The sequence below is a fragment of the Lonchura striata genome, chromosome 15, assembly GCF_050655825.1.
Source record: "Lonchura striata isolate lonStrDom1 chromosome 15, ASM5065582v1, whole genome shotgun sequence".
Classification (NCBI taxonomy): Eukaryota; Metazoa; Chordata; class Aves; order Passeriformes; family Estrildidae; genus Lonchura; species Lonchura striata.
The window spans coordinates 11,166,897-11,186,797 of NC_140717.1; the positions used below are offsets into that span (position 1 = coordinate 11,166,897).

The following is a 19,901-nucleotide window of genomic DNA, read 5'->3' on the forward strand; positions in this document are numbered from 1 at the left end:
AAAAAAATAATCCTACCCATATCTCAGATGAGCTGAAACAACCTAGAGGAGAAATGATACCATGCAGTAGTTGTGTCAGGCTCTGTGAGGATGTTCTCATGGTTTGGCAATACTGCCAGGGTTTCTTTCCTTGCTGCAATAGTATGAGTTGGCAATAGTAAAAATGAGCAATTGAGAGCACAGCTTTTGCTTCAAATCTAACCAAGGTTAATGTGGCAATTCTTTTCAAAGGTATGGGGGAAAACATCCACCAGGCTACAACAGATGATGAGTTTTGCTCCAAGAAAACTCTGGTTTTACTAAGCACAAATTACAGGACATTGGGTAGTGTCCTGCTCCTCCTCCAGGTCTGCATTCACCTGTGGTCCAGCTGGGGTGGGGTGCTCAGAGAGGGCTGCAGCTCCTGGGCACTCCCTGGGAGCTCAGGCAGAGAAGGCTCAGGAGAGCAGAGCTGCATTAAAGGTTCCTGTGGCAGCTGAAAGGCAGCCCCAGCACAGCCTGCCCCAAATCCCTGCCCAGGGACAGCTGGAGGAGGGAGCAGGGCAAGAACCAGCCTGGCCAGGCACAGGCTGCTGCTGCAGCCCACATTTGGCAGCCCAAGGGACACCTGGGACCAGTTGGGACAGCAGCAGTGCCACCACAGCAGCATCAGCCAGGCCCTGCCCAGGGCAGCACCACAGGTATTGAAAGGACACAATTCATTAAATTAACCTCTTGTCATCCCCCAGCCCTTGCTGGTGACCTGAGGTGATCCAAGGCCACCTCTGCCAGCTCAGGGAATTTGTCACCAGAGTGGGGCAATGTGACCTACGAGTGGTGCCTGGGCAAAGCAGATGCCTGCAAGGCTGCAATTTGCTGGCCAGCACATAGGTGTGGATGGCTTGGCAGATCCAAAATTACAGTGCAAGTAGGAGTACAGGGAAAATTATTATTGTCAGGTTTTTATGGAGAAAATAACCATGTAGAATGTATTTTAAGGTGGTAGTTTAGACAGGAGCATGATAGCATCGTAAACCATAAGAGGAAAACTTGAGGCATTTAAAAACATCAGAGGAAAAACGAGAGTGAATTACTACTCCCTCTTCTTTCCTAGTTATTTGTTGTCTTAAATGATATGTGTGCCTGAGAGTGCATTTTTAAATATATTTCCTTTTTTTCTCTTCAGGTAGATTTACAAATGGAGGAGCTCACAGTGCTGCTGTATTAAGGAGTAAAAATAAAAATCTGTGAGTGTTCACAAGCACCAGCCAGAGAGAACAGGTAAGTAACTGCATCCCTCCAGAAGATGAAGGATGCCATCAGACCATCTGCAGCCACCAGAGCCAGCAAACTCCCTTTGGAAACCTCCCAGAGCCCTGCCAGAGCAGACACACACCCCTATAATTAGGTTTGATTTATTATGGGACCTTCTCAGTGCTCCTTTGTGCATCAACTCTGCCTCTGGAGTGAGGGGCAGGTTCCAGGTTAGAGATGAGGGCATGCAGGGGGGTCAGGATACACCAAGATGGTTCCGGTGCTTGTGTGGAGAAACCCAGATCTCAGGGATTTATGGAGTCAGAGCCTGAAGTTCACCTTAAATTGCACTGCCCTGTGCCACCCCACCCAGGGTGGCACTGCACAAGGAGTTCCTGCAGAGTGGGACAGGCAGGGCTGTGAGACATTCACCCAGCAGCATTTCAGTGTGGGTGATGCTCCATATGCCCTCCATTTATCATAAATGAATGTCATAAACAAAAGTCCTTCAGGAAGGAGCTGAATGTCAGCATTTCCTGAGCCTTCTTAAGCAGACTCACACTGTGCTAGGGATTTCTAGAGGGAAGCAGAAGGTCTGGCTGTGTGGAGAAAGGCAGTGGGATGGGAAACACCTCATCTTCCCAAGGTGGGAGGCTGGAAGGTGGCAGAACAGCTTATTTTGGGAGCTGTTTGTTAGCTGAGCTCTCAGCTCTGCCTACTGGCATATCACTGAAAGCTTGTGTCTGATAAAAGAAGACATGGATGAAAGGCTAAAATGTATTTAAGCAACCTTCTAGGAAGGATTTTCTCTCTTTTTCAAAACTACAGTCAGGATCTGCTCTGTTTTGAGACTCTACTCCAACATTTTCCCTGCAAATCACCACCAAGTGGGAAGCTGATGAATGAAGTGTCTGGTTGACACAGACAGGCCCAAAGTGATGTCACCCTACAGGGAACTCCCACAGCTTTCCAAGTTATCTTTCCCAAATTTCAACTTTGTAACTTTTGGAAGTGTTGGATGACAAAATACTGCCTCCCAGCGCAGGGTAGGAGGACAAGGCAGAGCTGGGCACCTCCCAGGGCTGTGAAGGTCTGTCCCTCGTGGATGAGCTGGCTGTGCAGAATGCTCTGCTTGCATCCCATGCCCAGCAGGCTGTGGCTGAGCTCTGTCAGGGTGTGGGCAGCCAAAACCTCAGAGGGTGAAGCTGGAGAGGCTGCAAAGCCCCCAGATCCAGCTCACCATCCTGCTCCTCTGCCTCCTGGAAAGCCCACTGCCCACGGGGTCTATCAAGCCCTGGGCAGCCTTCATCACCCAGTCCCTTTCAGGCTCACAAGCAGACTGCACTGACACTTTGTGGGCTGTCAATAAACACAGCACAGCTCACTGCAGGCACAGTCTGAGAGCAGGCATTTCTAGGTGTAAGTAAAAAATAGTTTCTCCCCAGTGAACAGTTTCACGGGTGGTGTAAACCAGCCTGGATGCTGATTTCAGTGGGACAGTGCAGGTTTCTGTAATTTAAAGCTCTGTCCCAGACTATTTAGAACGTGGGACTCCCTTCATGCAACTCCCAGGGTATCTTCATGTCACAACACTCCCTTCCTAGGAAATTGTCAGCCAGGAGTGAGTTACTTCAACAGCTACATCACTTCAGACAAAACCTCGCCATCTGCTCTACCCTCTAATTACAAATGCAGAAAACATAATTCACAACCAAATCACATATAAAAGGCAAGAAAATGAGCAATTAAAATGCACATTCTACCAGGCAAATCAAGCTTCCCTTCCCAGCCACGCTGTACCAATGCTGCTCTGGCCTGTCACAGGCAGGGTCAGGATTAGTCCTGGATCACTGGAGAGCCTGGTCCTGCTGCTGTGTCTGATAGCAGCTTTCCAGCAGCCTTCCAGCCTTGATCCTCCCATCTACCAGGGACTCTCTCCAGCTCCAGCTTGCTGCTCTACTTACCAGTGACTTGCCAACCCTCGGGATCACTTTTGCCAAGGGAGCAATTTATCTTTCTAATATACAGAGATATCTTTGTTATTTCCCACTCTTGCCTCTCTTCTGGAGTGCTCCTGGCTCACAGGTCGACACAAACTGGAGGGTTTGGGGTGAATAAGCAGGGATGGATGGTGCTGTGTTTGCCAGCAAGCACCCCAGGCTGAATTCATCAGTGGTGCAGCGTGGCTGCACTTAGTGAAGTTATCATCCCCTTGGGAATGTGCATTAACATTCTAGCATCATTTATACTCTCTAAGTAATTCAAGCCTACAGGGGCAATTTTTTGCATGTTCAAAATTCAAAGCCTCCTTCTCTAACATCAGCTGGTTCAGAAGGACTGAAATGCATCTCTGAGGCTGGAGAGAAAGAGGGTCCTTGGAGAGGGATATTCCACTGGGGAGAAGGCTCTGACCACCACACACCTGACTGGGAGACTGGATGACAGACAGCTCTGTCCATCAGTCTGTCCATCACTGATGTTTGGGCTCTTAGGAGCAGTCCCAATGCCCATCAGGTCCCTCCCAGAGGATGAGAGTGCTCTTTAGCAGTGCAGAGCAGGGGGAAGAAAAGTCCTCTCCATTAATGTCACTCAAGCTATTCCAATCTCTGCATTAGACATGTCTGCTGGGCCCCTTCTTGTGGCACATCCTCCCACTCCTGCCTGGGTGGAGAAAAACCCCTTTATGAACCAGCTCTGCAGTCTGATACCCCCTTCCATCCCTGCTCAAACCCTATACAAGGCTCCTGGGATTTTGGCAATGCTCAGGTTTCCACATTGAGCCTCAAGGAGCACACAGCTCTACAAGGTCATTGCTGTAGAGCTGCCAGAGGGATCCATATGCCAGAGCCATGGGATGGGAAAGGGATGGGCTTAGCACCATAGACATGCTGCAAATGGGGAGTCCTCTGTGCTGTGCCACTCTGCCATGGCAGGGGCTTCATTTCATTGAGCAAAACTCCAGCAACAAGAGAGCTGATGTGACCCAGGCTGAGGGAGATTCCAGGGTGCATCAGCTTGCTAAATAATTTCTACTCTTCCTTTTAAAATCCTGCTCCAGTAACCTTCCTCCCCTTCTACCATCAGAGCTCATCCACGAGATGCTCACTGGCACAGAAAGCACGAGGCTCTGATATTCCTTCAGAAATGTCTCAGGGCATTTATTGTAAAGCTATCTCATTATAGCAGTGAAGTGGCAGATGGGATTCTGGACTAATCAATACACCAACAGAGCCAGGGGTCGGATCACTGATCTGAACTGGAAGAATACACAGTAAATCCAAAGGATACAAAATTACCACTGGTTCTGTAAAGCAACGTGATTTACAATTTGTTCAGCAGGCAATTCAGTGCCCAGGTTTGCAAGCCTGTGCTGGGAGCCCAGCAGGAGGAGAGCAGGAGGCAGCCCAGGTTGCTGCTGCAGGGAATCCCAGCTGCAGCTCTTGTGTGAGGCTGAGCAGGGCAGCCTGAGCTGAGCCCAGCACCCAGGCAGCCCCCGGCTCCCAACACTGCCTGAGACCTTCCCTGGCCTGGATCCACTCTCCATGGAGCCATGACAAGCCCTCCACCCAAAGCCAAGGGTCACCTGATGGGAGCAGTGGCCAGAGGCTGCTTGGACCATTAGATTGCCATCAAGGGGCAAGTGGCCAGCTGTAAAACCTGGGATGCCAGCTCTGTGTGTGGGAAATGGGGCAAAGGGGACTCAGCAGCCTCAGATTCAGCACCAGCAGAGCCCTGTGACTCCCCCACCTCCCTCTGCTTTACAGAAATCAGGATTGCAGGGGTCCCACACTGAGTCAAGACAACCAAAGTGCTCCTAGCAGGGGAGAGGATTTTGTCCTTCCATTTGCTTAGCAGTCCCTTAGCATCTGAATCAATACCCTTCACCAATAACTTTTTTTTTTTTTTCAAATACCTGGATACTTTAAAAGCTAAACAAAAGACATGCAACAAGTTAAAAATTCACAGGAGATTTTTTTAGGAGCCAAACTGCAGCTGAACTGTAGTTATGGTTATTATACCTAAACAGACATAAAGCTATAATGTGGATCAACACATTTTATCACAGTCATTCAGTGAACACTGAGTCCGTGCAGCTCAACTATTGCCTTTCTACAGCCCTGGAAGATTTACCATAGTTTCAGATTAATCTGGAACTTTATTTTGTAGTTATTTTAATCTCACTTTATTTCATCACTGCTTGGAGTCTTATTATCAAAGTAAGATCCTTTTAAGATACAGCAATGATGAATGGTGTTAGAACCAGCTAAAACAGAAACAGAATCTAAATCTGTTTTCCTATATGCAGTAAAAAAAAAAAATCAAGAGAGACTTTATGATGCATTATAGAAGGATAAAGGAGTTCCTATACATCCAGCAGTTCTGGGGACAAAGCCTCTCCAGCAGGTTTCCTGCATGATTGCACTGAGTCCTTTGTCTTGCCATCAGGGTTTTGGAGGTGGAATTGCTGTGCAGCTTGAAGGGAGCTCTGAGAACACGCCTGGTGCTTGGGGCTGCAGCCTTTGCCCTGTCAGGGTGTTGCTCAGACATTCTCTGGTGGGCGCTTTGCAGCCCCGTTCCTCAGTAAGGAAATCAGGGGAGTGTTAAAGACAGTCAACTGCTCTAAAGCACAAATTTACATTTAATCTGCCAAGATACTTAAAGCATATAAATATCTAAATGCTACCCTGAAACAGAATATTTTTCTGAACTGGAACTGAAAGTTTTTAGGACATGGTTAAAAACATAAGGATGAAAGGCCACATGAGGCGATTTGGGAAGGAGCAGGGAAGGCTGCTCCCCCAGCAGAGCAGTGCTAGCCAGCACAGCCTTCAGTGCCAGGGGCTCGGACATTCCAGCCGGGGACACACGGGTCACCCGCCCCATCCCACTCCCAGGGCAGTGCTGGGAGGCAGGATTGGCACTGTCCACTCAAAAAGGCGTGCTCACCTCCAAAAGGGTGTGCTCACCTCCAAAAGGGTGTGCTCACCTCCAAAAAAGTGTGATAGTCTCCAAAAAGGTGTGTTCGCCTCCAAAAAGGTGTGCTCGTCTCCAAAAGGGTGTGCTCACCTCCAAAAGGGTGTGCTCGTCTCCAAAAGGGTGTGCTCACCTCCAAAAAGGTGTGCTCGCCTCCAAAAAGGTGTGCTCGTCTCCAAAAGGGTGTGCTCACCTCCAAAAGGGTGTGCTCACCTCCTGCCCCCAGTCCGCAGCACCTGCTGGGACACACCGAGCCAGCCCCAGCGAGGGGACAGAGGCTGGCTCGGGTCACCCCATTCACCGCCCCGCAGTCCCCTCACTGCAACCGCAGCCGGCTGCTCTGGGATTTCTGGGTTTCCCTCTTTGCCCTGCAAAGCCAACATCCCACGGCAGCGCGGGATCAGCTCCTCGGGCAGGGCCACCGCAGGCGCCCGAACCGCCCGGCCTGGCTGTGCTGTGGACTCGCTCTCCTGCCTGCCGCACCTGCCGAGGGCGATGCCCGGCCCGGGGGCTGCAGGAAGGGATGGGTTTGGATGCGGTGAGGGTTTGGATGCCCCGCGGGCACGGCCGCCCGGTCTGCACCGTCCTCTAGCGGCCACCGGCCCCGTTCGCCGGCCACGGGGCAGGGCCGGGGCAGGGCCGGGGCAGCCGCCCCGCTCCTTCCCGCACGGCACCGCAGCGCGGTCCCCTCCCCGCCCGGAGAGATGGGGCTGCCATCCTTGCAGGGACACTGCAGCTGACACACTGAGCACCAGCAAGGCTTGGGAACGGCAGCTCTTGGCCATCAAACCTCTGCTTCACAGCGCGTGGTATCTCCCATCTCCTGCCGAGACGACTAAAATGTAAATGCTCACACTGCCAGGGAGCAGGAAACTGATGGAGGAAAAGGGATGTGATGATTCATTGGCTTTGTATCTCAGAGCCCAACACTTTCCCCAAGAGCAGCCCAAGAATGCACCTTGCCACCCACCTGAATACTTGATAAAAGTTAACACGAGCACCTGTGATTGATGCTTCCCCTCACACACCGCTCCAGCCGCTCTCTGGATAACGCGTGGCGTTATTGAGGCATCAATTATCTTCAGCACAAGCACAGCTCCATTAGCAGGCCTGCAGCCTGCTCCTTTTGATAAGGTTCACTCTGTGCATTTATCAACAAAATGGGGATAACCAGCAGGACACAGAGTCTGCAGCTTTTAACTCTGTTAGGACAGAGATGACGTTCACATCTCTGCATGCACCATCAAGCAGAGCATCCTGTCTGCTGGGGTTTATTCTTCTGGAAGAGGAAGGTAGATTCACTCTGGTTTTATCTCTTTTGGCTCTATTCACATGCTCCAGAAATCTCTTTTTAGAGGTGCAAGTATGACCCAGGGACAGGGCAAAGAAACTGCAGAAAAGCAATTCTTTTTAGTAACAGGTCTCAAACTTTCTTCATAAACTACACAAAGATAGACTCTTGGCTTATTAATAGCAGTAAATCTCCAAGTCCAATAGGCTTCAGTTAATGAATATTGATTATGATAGTGCTGGAAAAAAGCTAGTGTCAGTTGAACTGAGATGCCATTTTTGCCTGAGCAGGGCTGTAAATTAACTGAGAGCTTGTTTTTCAAAATTAGGTAGAGGAAAACACAGGGGTTATGGCTGCACTGTAGCTCTATTTCAGGGATATGAAACCACCTTAATGCCAATAGCAGCACTCATTTACAGATGTAAATTTGCACTTCCCTCTATCTCCCAATGAATATCTTAGAAGTAAGAATCCAAGCTGATTAATACAAACATTGTGCTTACCTCAACCTTTGACTCCCCAGATAAATCACATCATGTTCTTGCTGAGCAGCTCTATTTTGCAGCCAGGCTGGGATGACTTTGAATGAAAGCTCAGGAAAACAAACCAAGGGCAGCCCATTGAGTCAGAGACTTTATCGCTACCCTCTGGTGGGGGTCCGAGGCAGTGATGGGTGGAGAGGCTGCATGGTTATGTCAATGTTTTTATAGAACTGCTTTATGCTCACTGAAATAGCCTAACAAAAAAAAAAAAAAAAAAAAAAAAACCACCCAGAAGAGCCCTCTCCCCCCTCCCCACATCTGATAAAAACCAAATAATAACAGGAGTGACTTATGCACTCGCTGCCTGGTACTTCAATCTGGCCTTCCAGTTAATACACCCCATGATTAAAGCATCTATAATCTACAGTCTTTGGAGACCTGTAGAGCAGGAGCAGCAGCAGGTGTGCAGCCTGATAAGGGTTGCTCACTCTGTGCAGATGAAATTTTTAATATTTATAACGCTGATTTTTTTCCTTGATGCCTCCTATTTGGGGGGAAAGGGGTGAAAGTTGAAAGATAAAGCCTTGATGAAAGACCAGGTGGAATGTTTTTCCAAGGACAGGCAGGGGCTTTAAGCTATCTCCACCTAAGAGCTGGTTTAAAAATGCTGCTCAGGTAAGTGCAGCATCAGAGCTGGGGGAGTCTGTGGAAGACCTTCAAGGCTTGTCTGAAGTGCACCCAGGCTTTCAGCTGTAAGCTCCTCTGAGCTGTCTGTGGCTTGATTGCCTGCACCAAGCACAGTGGGACTGTGCTGGGGCTGCCAGGCATCATCACAAAATAATTAAGTCACTCCAGGTCAGCTGCACATACTTCAAGTAGAGCGCTAACAGCATTTCCAGCTCAGCACTGAAATGTGCTGAGGAATCTGGAAACACCCTGTGTCAGCCTGAGCCTCTGCCTCAGTGTCAGCAGGAGCTGCCACGGGTAGAACATGGGCAGCACACACTACCAACACACTGGGAATTCTCTGGAAAACATGAACTGCATCCTGCTCCAATCCACTCACTGCTCATTGCAGTGTGGTACTTGGAATCCATGGCTGGTGGAACATTGGAAATGCTGGTGTCTTTGCAATTCTCCTGAAAAACACAGGGATTTCCATTGCCTTTTTTCCCCATTTCCTTTCCATGGCATCCCTTTTCCTGGTGCTTGGATGATGCTTTAGACTGTGGCCATTTGGTCTCAGATACAAGGCTTTCCCCACAGGCAGGAGCTGCTGCTTTCCAATATTCCCCACCAAATCCATCTGCCCCTCATGCAAGGTGTCCCTGCTTGGTGCCAGGAGACCCCAGAAGGACAGACAGGCACACAGGTCACACAACCCTAAGGACACTGTTTACCCCCTGTCCATGCAGAACACAACCAAACTCCCTCATTTCCAGCATTTTGATACATGGATTTGCCCTAAGCCCAAGTGGTTTAATATTTGTGCTTTCAAAAAGAGCCCAACACTCCTGAGTGTCAACATAATCACAGAAGTGAATGACACTGCCCACCAGCAATTACACATAGATATAATTAGGGCCAGCCTGAATAAAATAAAACTATCAGAGAAAGCCATTCAACACAGACATTCATTCTTTCATATACAGTCATTAATTTCATCTGAGATGATGCACTGACCTCTTTCAAAGTGAGCCATGTGGTTCTCATTGCTACAGCAGAACACTTCAAGATGTTTACCAAACACATACAGACAAAAGCCCATGACAAAGGGAGATACATCTTAGAGATTAAATACAAGGCTTGGGTGAACCTGAACTAAGGTTTCCCAAGTTGAAAGTTACATCTCAACCGTTCTGCCTTCCCACCCCAGATACCAGAAGTCAAAGAAAGAAGAAAAGTAGGCTGGCCAGCATTGCCCTTTCACCAGAGAACAAAGAAAGAGACTTGCAAAGAAAAAAAGGAGAAATATCAATCCTGAGAAACACCCCATCTGAATTCAAAAGCATCAGAAAGGAAAAAAAAAAGATGTAGAGCTCTACACTGTGAGGAAACGTCCACTGTTTGGAAAGCATGAAAAAACTGGATGAAGAAAATCTAACACTTCAGTGTCTCCATGACAGCTGCAGTTTTCCTTGACTTAACCAGACTTGGCTGCCAGAAATTGGATTTCTTGGCCTCTGCTTTCTTGATTGTAATTTATTATTCCACAAAATATGATTTCAAATTATGCAAGCAGAGTTTAAATCTAAGAAGGTAACATTAAGTTGTTGAAAATGAGTTTTAAAAAAGTTGAGTTCATCTGTGCTGTTTATAATGAGTTTATCTCATACTTAAAACCTTGGGGGGAACCCCATCAATATGGAATTTGTGCATGACTTCTGGAAGTATATGAAAAATTAACAAAAGCATCCAGTAACAGTGGAGTTAAAGTTATTACCCCTTGGATACACTCTAGCTAGAGCCCCTAAAACACATGCAGGCTGCAAGCAAAACCACACCAAGCTGCTTATCATTCTGAAGCAAAACTCAAGGATTAGCCTCCCACTGCACATCAGCTGGCTTCCCTGGCTACAGCAGGCACCAGGATTATGTTCACTTCCAAAGCTCACGAGCATTTGGAATCCAGCAACCTTAGTGCATGAGATGGATGTACAGGAAGGAACACCAGCAACGTTTGCTAGATGGATTTACTGAGTATCTTCTGAGTTGTTAGACAAACCAGTTTCAATGCCTTGAATGTGGGAGTGCTGAGTACATGGAAGATAAACATGCCTCTGAAGACAAGCTTAAAAATGCATATAAAAATATAATTATAATACATCAGGTATTTCCACTTCTGTACTGAAGACATTTATTACAAGCAGGCTGTCAGCTCTCATATAAAAGTAAAACATCTGAAAAACAAGAGCAGTCAGAGAATGCAATTCCCCTCAGCCCCATGGAGTAGCAGTGAGATGTCTGTTGATGCAGCCCCTGGTCACCAGCAGCTCTGGGGGAAGGACTGGGATCCCAGCCATGAACAAATGCAGAAAGACTTGCTCCAAGGAAAAATCCCTCCCAAATATCAGGTGGCAGTATGCAAGTGTGAGAAACACAGCAAAGTTCATCCAGGGGCAGTGGCAAGGGGCTCTGAAGAAGGCTGCAGCTCAAGCAGTCCAGCTCTCCTCACAGGGAGAGCACGTGGGAGCTTTCTGTGTGCCCTTAAGATCCAGCTCCTGACAGACATGTTTTGGTAAGAGATGGCATCAGTCTAAACTGAAGTGTTCTGCAAAAATATCATTTTTCTTCCCAAACAAACCTCGTACTTGCTCAAACTCCAAGGGCACATCAACAGCCTTTTTCTTTACTTCTTTATCAAAAAGCTACAAAATAAAAAACAGAAAATATCATCAAAACTCAGTACAGGCTCTTCACCCCAATAACACTGCACTCTCTAAAGTCTTAAAACATCCAGCAAATAAACACTTCAAAGAAAAAAGCCACCATGTCACCACTGTTGCTCATGCTGTTATTTAGCAGACCATTTTCCTGGTTTGCCCTGGTTCTGGGTAACCAAGTCAGTGTAGCTGCCTCCCCAGCAGCAAGGCAGATGAACAGAACATGGCTGCTGCATCCAGAACCTCCTTTCCTCTGGTTCCAGTCATTCACAAAGGCACAGCAGCATTACCTCAGAAGCTGAGAGCTCCAGGAGCCCTGATATGTCATCCTCCATTTCAGACAGGGACTGGTTCAGGACAGCAGCTGCCTTGGCCACATCTGGGTGATAATGGTTCTGGAGAGACTGAAAAAGCAAGACAAATGGGAGATAATCTAAAAGTACAGGGTAACACACATCCATCTGCACTCCCACACAGGAGTCTGCCCATTTGTTGGTCAGACCCGTAGTGACCACCAAATTCCATCAGATCCAAGGTCGCTGTACCATGCTACAACAGAGCTTCCCAAAATCCTAATTTCAGGCATCTTTCAAACATGTCAAAGGCTCCTCTCACATGGTCACATCCAGCTCAGACAAATTCATCCACAGGCCATGCCTACACTGCATAACCTAATTCTCCCACCTCACAGTGCCTTCATGCCACACCTAAGCTCCAGCTCTCCAGGATTCCAGCTCCTGCACATCATTCTTGCTGCTGCTTCAGCCCCCTACACAAACCCCTCATCCATTTCTAGAGGACAACCTGGCTCTACTCAATTCACTTCCATCAGTGCTCACCAAGTTCCTCTCTCCCCTCCAGAGCAAATGAGAAGTTTGGTACCTTTGCAGTTATTTAGTCTGTTTCAACTGTGAACTGCAAGTTCTAATGTGTGCTCACAAGCCACCCACTAACTAGCATACCTTTCTCCAGTGTATGGAATGCTCTGCTAGGATAGAGAATGATGCAGAGTAAAAGAACTCATCTCATTTGCAAGATACAGGTCAAGCAGGCTCTTGTGAGAGGGACTGTCCACTGCCAACATATGTCAAGGAAGCAGCAAGCATGGAAGAGACCCATACGAGACCCAGATGCTCATTTTGGGATGACATACCTGAATCTCCCAGAGAGAACTCTGCAAAGCCCTGCTTTCAGATGGCTCTTCCTCCTCCATAATATATGGATCTTCTGACATATCTAAGGAAATAGGAGATCCAGAGCTAATACCTTCTATGTGATGTCCATAACCCCAAAGGGAACACAGGCCCAGAGCAGTGCTGCAGCCAGAGTTGCTCCTTCCCAAGTAATTTATGGGAATGAATGACAAATCCCAGCATGACCCAAGAGTCACTGTTGGCAGCCCATGTTACTTTTAAAGAGCAAAGTAGGGCACTTGGAACAGCAGGAGCCTGCTGACCTTTCACAAACTCAAGGGACAGGACCAAAGGGATCCTTCCAAACCTCAGAACTGCAATCTCCCCTTTTCCTCCAGAGGAATGCTCCTCTTTATGCTGCCTTGAAGGCATAACACAGCTGCCCTCTCACCTGCTGGCCCTCCTGGCCTGTGCAGCAGCACCTTGCAGGCGGGGTGCCTCCGGAAGAGGTTGCAGAGGAAGGGAATGATCATGAGCAGAGCCTCGGGAGGGGCCGTGAGCGCCAGCCGGGCCAGCCGCTTGATGAACGCTGCCACCAGGTACGCCGGCAAGTGCCTGGGGACAGGGGACAGCAGGGGACAGCCTGAGTCCTGGCAGGACAGCCAGCAGCCTCTGCCACCCTAACAGCACCTCGAGATCAGGGGGCTCATCAGGCTTTTTTGGCTATAGAGGAAAGAGAAGCTTTAGGAATCTCACTTTTAAGCAGCGATGTGTTGTGTGCTCACCGGAACAAATTTTTTGGGGAATTTACATTCAGTGCATGCATAATCTCAGATCACTGTGAGATTCAATCCTGACATGTGGCACCATTGCCAAGCACAGCCCGTATACACGGCCATTCTCATGGCAAACTTTATTCAGTCCTTTCATAAACTGAGTGCTTGGCCAGGCAACCTTAATTATATTCTTCTTATGTCATTTTGTGGGTTTAATTAATACACAGGCCATGGTGTTAAATTTACATAACATTTCCAAGCACTGCAGCTGTTAATGGGAACATAAAGCTCCCATGTAGTGTAAATGTGCTGCATAATTCTTTTTTTTTCTTTTTAATGATAAAAATGCAAATTTCTAACAGCAACCAACTCATTTAGGCCCCTTCTTCACATCAGAAGAATTGAGATGAAAATGACAATTTTCAGTCACTCAGGCTTCACTACACCTGCAAGGCTCAACAAAGTAACCCACAGGTCTTGTCACTCTCTCCGAAGTACACCAGGAATACAAGGGGGTTGGATATGAAGTGCCTGGTGCTGTGTTACTGTTGGTTTATTTTATAATATATGACAGCAACTGTATGACCAGCTGCCTATCCAGTTTATTCCCCATGTACAATGAACTGACAACATCAAGACAGACTGTCAAACACTTCACATTTCAGTGCTTTATGTCTGCAAAAAGCCATCCATTTATCAACAGCTTTGTAATCTATAAAAAGCCTGCAAATTTTACTTTTCCATTTTTACAAAGGCAAGACAGAAAATTCATCACTTTCACCCAAAGTGGAACAGAGATCAAAAACACATCCATAAGCACTTGCAGCTCAAACTCTGATAACTAACTGCAATTCTTCCTTTCTGAAAATCTATGGCTGTGAGGCAAATCTTCAAAAATAGCACATGAAAAATTACACAAGACTACAATAATAGTCTTGGATTCAGTTTTCTCCATAAGAATGTATCTAATCCAGCAGGCACACTGAATACATTAAATCCAGACATGTGGGAGACTGCTCAAGAATAGAAAAGCAGGAGAAAAATATGTGAGCACACATAATAAAGATGCTACTTACGATGAGGACAAAAACAGATCAGTCAGGTGGAAAAAGCGAGCTCGGTACTTCACATGATAGATGGAAGGGTCTAACAGACTGTACAGCTTCTTGTAAAAGTCAGGATACTCCCTGTTGAAAAAAAGGAAAAAAAGAAAAAAAGGAAAAATACAACATCCATTAGCGATGTACAGAGGAACTAAATGTTTTTGTGCTTTCATTAAGAGCACCCCAGCCCACTGCTGTGCTCTGTTTAGCTCTCTTAGGCTTCCCTCTACAGTCACCACCTGAAAACAAGCTGCAAGGTGAATTTATGACTCTTGCAGTGCCCAGCCATCTTCACGGTGTGAAGCCATGTCCAGTGACTGCAAACGGTACAGGATGCAGTGAAAGGGACACCAAAGACCATGGCTTCACTCTGTAATCAGATCAATGGAAATTGATTTTTACGTGCTGAGCTACCACAGTCTATAGAAGAGACTATTTAGGTTCAGCTGTAAAAGAAATCAGAGAGACATAAAAGCTCAGCATCCCAACAGCCTGAGCCTCTTCTGCAGTCTGGCTTTCTCATGGGGGAGTTTCAAAGCCTGAAGGTGTGGTGAATCCATTTCAATTCCTCTTACATAAAGATATAAATGCAAAAACCCATGTTCCTTTAAACAATATACTCTTTTTACTTACAGATTATGCTGATGAATCAAAATAAACAACCCATTTAGGGCTAGAAGACTGATTGCTCCACCTGTAAAAAAACAGGCAGATATCAACACAATAAAAATAACTAGAAAAAAAATAATCTTCAGGGTTTTTCTGTAATATAATCTCCCAGAAGGAAAACAAAACTCAATAGCTGAAATCAGAGCCAGTGTGATGGCTGAAAAGTGAAACAATTCCATCTACAGCCTTCCAGAGATTCCCAAGTTTCTTACAAAGATTAAGCTGTAGTTTAGTAGAACAAATGTTCAACAACTGAGACACAAAAATGTGCTGCTCTAATTCCTCAACAAAGTCACACTGGCGAGGCAAAGGTCTGCTCAAAAAGGACATTTCTGCAGGAATCTGTGGATCCTGTGTTTGGATCAGCAGCACTGGCTGAACTCTATACTTAAATCACTCCAGTATTCTACTCTTCCCCAAAGCCTTAAATATGATTTTCCTTACACACAAGGAGCAATGACATTGACAAGCATAAGTAAAATCTTCTCGCTTTCAGGGACAATGGAGTTGACCCTAGTTCCTTAGCTCCATCCCAGCCAGGAGTACACCTATTCCACCAGCCAGGTCGTGGTGCTACACCCACCAGAGCTTCCAAGTCCATCTGTCCCATGCTGGAGGTGCCACAAAGGATAAAAGGCTGTTCTCACTCACCTATGCCATAGGCCACTGTCAAGAAGTCCATCATGAGAGTGGGCTCATTCATGTAAGGCAGCACAGAGTCATGCAGAATGACAAGAACCTTTTTATAAAGGCCAGTGGGCAGCTGTGAAGGACAAAACAACAGAGAAAGAAGCACTGCAGGGAGAATTCAGATAGCAGCAGCAACCTGTGGCTCAAAAAGGCAATGCACAAGCAGAAGGGAACGTGCCAGAAAAATACAGAACAGCTTGCAGCAGCAGTTCCCAAATGGGAGAGTTTACAAGTGACACCAATGAAGTTCATTCAAGAAGCAGGTGCTCACAACTAACAGTGTCATCACTCAGATGGGGAAAATCACCAGGAGAAAGGCTGGGGAAGCTTCAGTTTGTGAGCAGAGGTTGTTATGCTGCAGATTACCCTTATAGGCAGAGATGTTTAAGGTAGGGAAAAAGGCTGAGAGTAAAGAGAAAAAGCAGTCATGCTTCTCGGCAGAGTGATCCAACAGAAATGGTCACTGGGCTGCTCCCACCCCACACTGGGGTCCTACCAGCACCTTCCTGCAAGGCTGGACACAATTGCTAAGGATCAGGAGTCCTTAAATTAAAGAGCAATGCAGATCAGTGGCAAAAGTAACACTCACCTTGTGCTTCAAAAAAGTCAGCCACATTTTTTCAAACACCTGTTTGTGTGCCTTAAAACAGAATTGCAAACAGTGAGTTAAACACACTGGTACAGATAATGCTCTGTTTTAAGCAGACAAAATTTCAGTTCTAATGCACCAAATGAACAGTTACCTGCAGCCTTGAAAGTTTCAACTCCTCATGGTTATCTAAGAAGAAAGGGAAAACAGATGTTGAATTTGAAATGGATATTCAAAAAATTAACATGACCCTTTTTAAGTTAACCTTTTGATGCTCTAAAAATTTGGCCTGAAGTACTTAATTTTATACAAGGTCATAACAGACCCCCATGTAGATGTAGGGATGTGGATTTTTAAGACTGTTAGAATCACAGTGATCAAAGAAGCAGACATTCTTTAACAGCAAACAATAATAAAGTCTTTACATGCTAGAAATCTTAATCTGATTTTTATTTTCACACACAGTTTATCATGCAGAGTTTACTAACCTTGTTTGACCATAAATTTGACCATCTCAGACTCTTTGTTTGGCATGTTAATGGGTGAGATAAGGGAAAATACATTCTGCTGGTAAAAAGGCAGCGGCCTCTGAAGAAAAAAGCATATAAACAAACATGAAGCAAGTTTCACATCAGCAAGATGCTGGGTTTCAATATTGCCCTGTTTCCAAGTACTGAATATATTCAGGAAAGAAAAAGGGAAAATGTTGATGACTAAACTACACACTGGTATATTCTCTGGAGTACTGTTGCTTGTTTATCCAACATGAAACCTATCTCTGTACTTATTCAAGCTTAACAAAACTGGTGGATCCAATGAAAGAAACAGTTTCTTCCTCTGCATCACAGTAAACAGAATTAAAAGTTCTCTGTGTGTCACTCAAGCTGTGAAGATTTGGGTAAAACAGAAGCTAGAGCTTAGACCAGAAAGAACAGTATGTGTCTTGAAATACTTTCAGAGTAAAGCCAGTCTTGGCATACTGACACACATAAGAAAAATACCAATGCCTTCAGTGGGCACACTCATTTCTCTGGCTTCTAAATATTTCCATACACTACTAATTAGTCCCTGCTTCACACACAAGATACACAAGCCAGAGCAGCTCATCCAGAGCCACCTGAGCAGTAAAAATCTGTTACCTCCTTTGTCTTTTGCATGACCTGCCCGATGCTGGCAGTGACAGCCTTCATGACAAAGTACCGCACATCGTCATACTCCAGGTACTCCTGAAAGCGGGAGATCAGGAGTGAGGCGTCCTCGGTGGTGGGAAGCAAACCATCAACAACTACCTAACAAAGCGTTTGGAAAGGAAAGCAACAAGTCAGCCTCTCACAGCACTGGAGCACAGAGTGAGATGGCCGAGGGCACATGAGTTCATGTGCCATCAGGTCACTGACAGGAGGGACTTTTCAGTTCCGCAGCTTACCTTAAGAAGGTCACATGGAAAAGTTAAAGTTCCTTTCCACTCTATTTTGATCAATGGATACTGTGCCTCCAATTCGACAAACTTCATGAGTGTGCAGAGTGCCAATTCCTTACAAAAAAAAGAAGAAAGCAACATCACAAAAACAAAAAAACAAAACAAAAAAAAACCCCCAAAAAAAAAAACACCCACCTAAACAATAACACCAGGGGTCAAACCCAAACGAGGTACTTTCAAGAGGAAGAAGAATGAAATATTTCCTGAGAAAGCTGCATGCTCACTACTGGTGAGCAAAGGTGAGTCAGAGCATCAATGCTATCTTAGAACACACATATTGAAATACAGCGATACAGCGATAGCTCACGGGAACCCCGTGAACAGCAGCGGGCTCAGGACCCACCTTGACCTGGAAGGCCTCGTGGCCCATGAGCTCGCCCAGGCAGGCCACGCAGTCCCGGTAGCGGTGCCTCATCCATATCCTGTACTTGTCCTGGGCGCTGTAGCTCTCTGCGAGGGACAGACACAGACACAGACACAGACACACGCACAGGCCGGGCTCGGGCAGGGCCGCGCCCGTCCCGCGCAGCGCCGCGAGCCCCGCTCCGCGCTCACCGCCCAGAGACGCGTCCTGCTCGGGCAGCGGCCCCACGAACAGCTCCCGCCGCTCCAGCAGCGCCCCGAACAGCCGGCTGCAGGCCCTGGCGGCGCTCACGATGTCCTCCGGCTCCTCCTGGCCCTGCGGAGCAGCGTGTCAGAGCGCCGGCCCGGCCCGGCGCTGCCCTCCCTCAGCCCGCTCCCCGCCCCGGCCCGGCCCGGCCCGGCGCTGCCCTCCCTCAGCCCGCTCCCCGCTCCCCGCCCCGGCCCGGCCCGGCCCTCCCTCAGCCCGCTCCCCCCGCCCGGCCCGGCCCGGCCCGGCCCGCACCGCCAGCGGCTCCAGGAGCTCGAAGACGCGGTTGGCGCTGGAGCGGCTGCCCAGCACGGCCTCCAGGCAAGCGGCGAGCGCGGCCTCCCGCGCCATGCTCGCATGCAGCGCAGGGGAGGAGCCGCGGCCGCGCCGCCCGCAGGCGGGGCCGGCGGGGGGCGGGACCGGGACCGGGACCGGGACCGGGATCGGGACCGCGATCGGGAACGGGACCGGGACCGGGACCGGGACCGGGACCGCGACCGGGACCGGGACCGCGATCGGGACCGCGATCGGAAACGGGACCGCGATCGGGAACGGGACCGGGACCGCGATCGAGACCGCGATCCGGACCGGGACTGGGACTGGGACCGGGAACGGGAACGGGACCGGGATCGGGATCGGGATCGGGATCGGGATCGGGACCGGGACCGGGATCGGGACCGCGATCGGGACCGCGATCCGGACCGCGACCGGGACCGCGATCGGAAACGGGACCACGATCCGGACCGGGACCGCGATCGGAAACGGGACCACGATCCGGACCGGGACCGCGATCGAGACCGCGATCCGGACCGGGACTGGGACTGGGACCGGGAACGGGACCGGGATCGGGACCGCAATCCGGACCGGGACTGGGACCGTGATCAGGAACAGGACCGCGACCGGGATCGGGAACGGGACCGGGACCTGGACCGCGACCCGGTCCGGGAACGGGACCGCGATCGGGACCGGGACCGGGACCGCGATCGAGACCGTGATCCGGACCGGGACTGGGACTGGGACAGGGACCGGGAACGGGACCGCGATCGGGACCGGGACCAGGATCGGGACCGCAATCCAGACCGGGACCGGGACCGCGATCGGGAACAGGACCGCGACCGGGATCGGGAACGGGACTGCGATCTGGACCGGGACTGGGACCGGGATCGGGACCGCAACCCGGACCGGGAACGGGACCGCGATCCGGACCAGGACCGCGATCGGGAACAGGACTGCAACCGGGATCGGGAACAGGACTGCGATCTGGACCGGGACCGGGATCGGGACCGCAACCCGGACCGGGACCACGATCGGGAACGGGACTGCGATCCGGACCGGGACCACGATCGAGACCGCGATCCGGACCGGGACCGCGATCGAGACCGCGACCAGGACCGGGACCGGGACCGCGATCCGGACCAGGACCGCGATCGGGAACGGGACCGCAATCCGGACCGGGGCCGCCCCCCTCGTAACCCGCACCGGTCCAGA

At 48.8% G+C, this 19,901-nt stretch overlaps 1 protein-coding gene across 1 annotated transcript; it reads right to left on the reverse strand.

The window, feature by feature from the left end:
- Positions 1–10,659: 10,659 nt before the first annotated feature.
- NOC4L (nucleolar complex associated 4 homolog) lies at positions 10,660–18,779 on the reverse strand. The gene is made up of 15 exons (XM_021544570.4): positions 18,669–18,779; positions 18,359–18,482; positions 18,147–18,253; positions 17,750–17,857; positions 17,463–17,612; positions 16,812–16,911; positions 16,478–16,512; positions 16,324–16,374; positions 15,696–15,807; positions 15,009–15,069; positions 14,349–14,459; positions 12,948–13,111; positions 12,517–12,599; positions 11,654–11,767; positions 10,660–11,348 (listed from the first exon to the last, which is right to left on the reverse strand). Exons 1-15 carry the CDS (start codon positions 18,762–18,764, stop codon positions 11,232–11,234), a joined length of 1,533 nt encoding a protein of 510 aa, XP_021400245.3. The 5' UTR covers positions 18,765–18,779; the 3' UTR covers positions 10,660–11,231.
- Between the last annotated feature and the right edge of the window lie 1,122 nt (positions 18,780–19,901).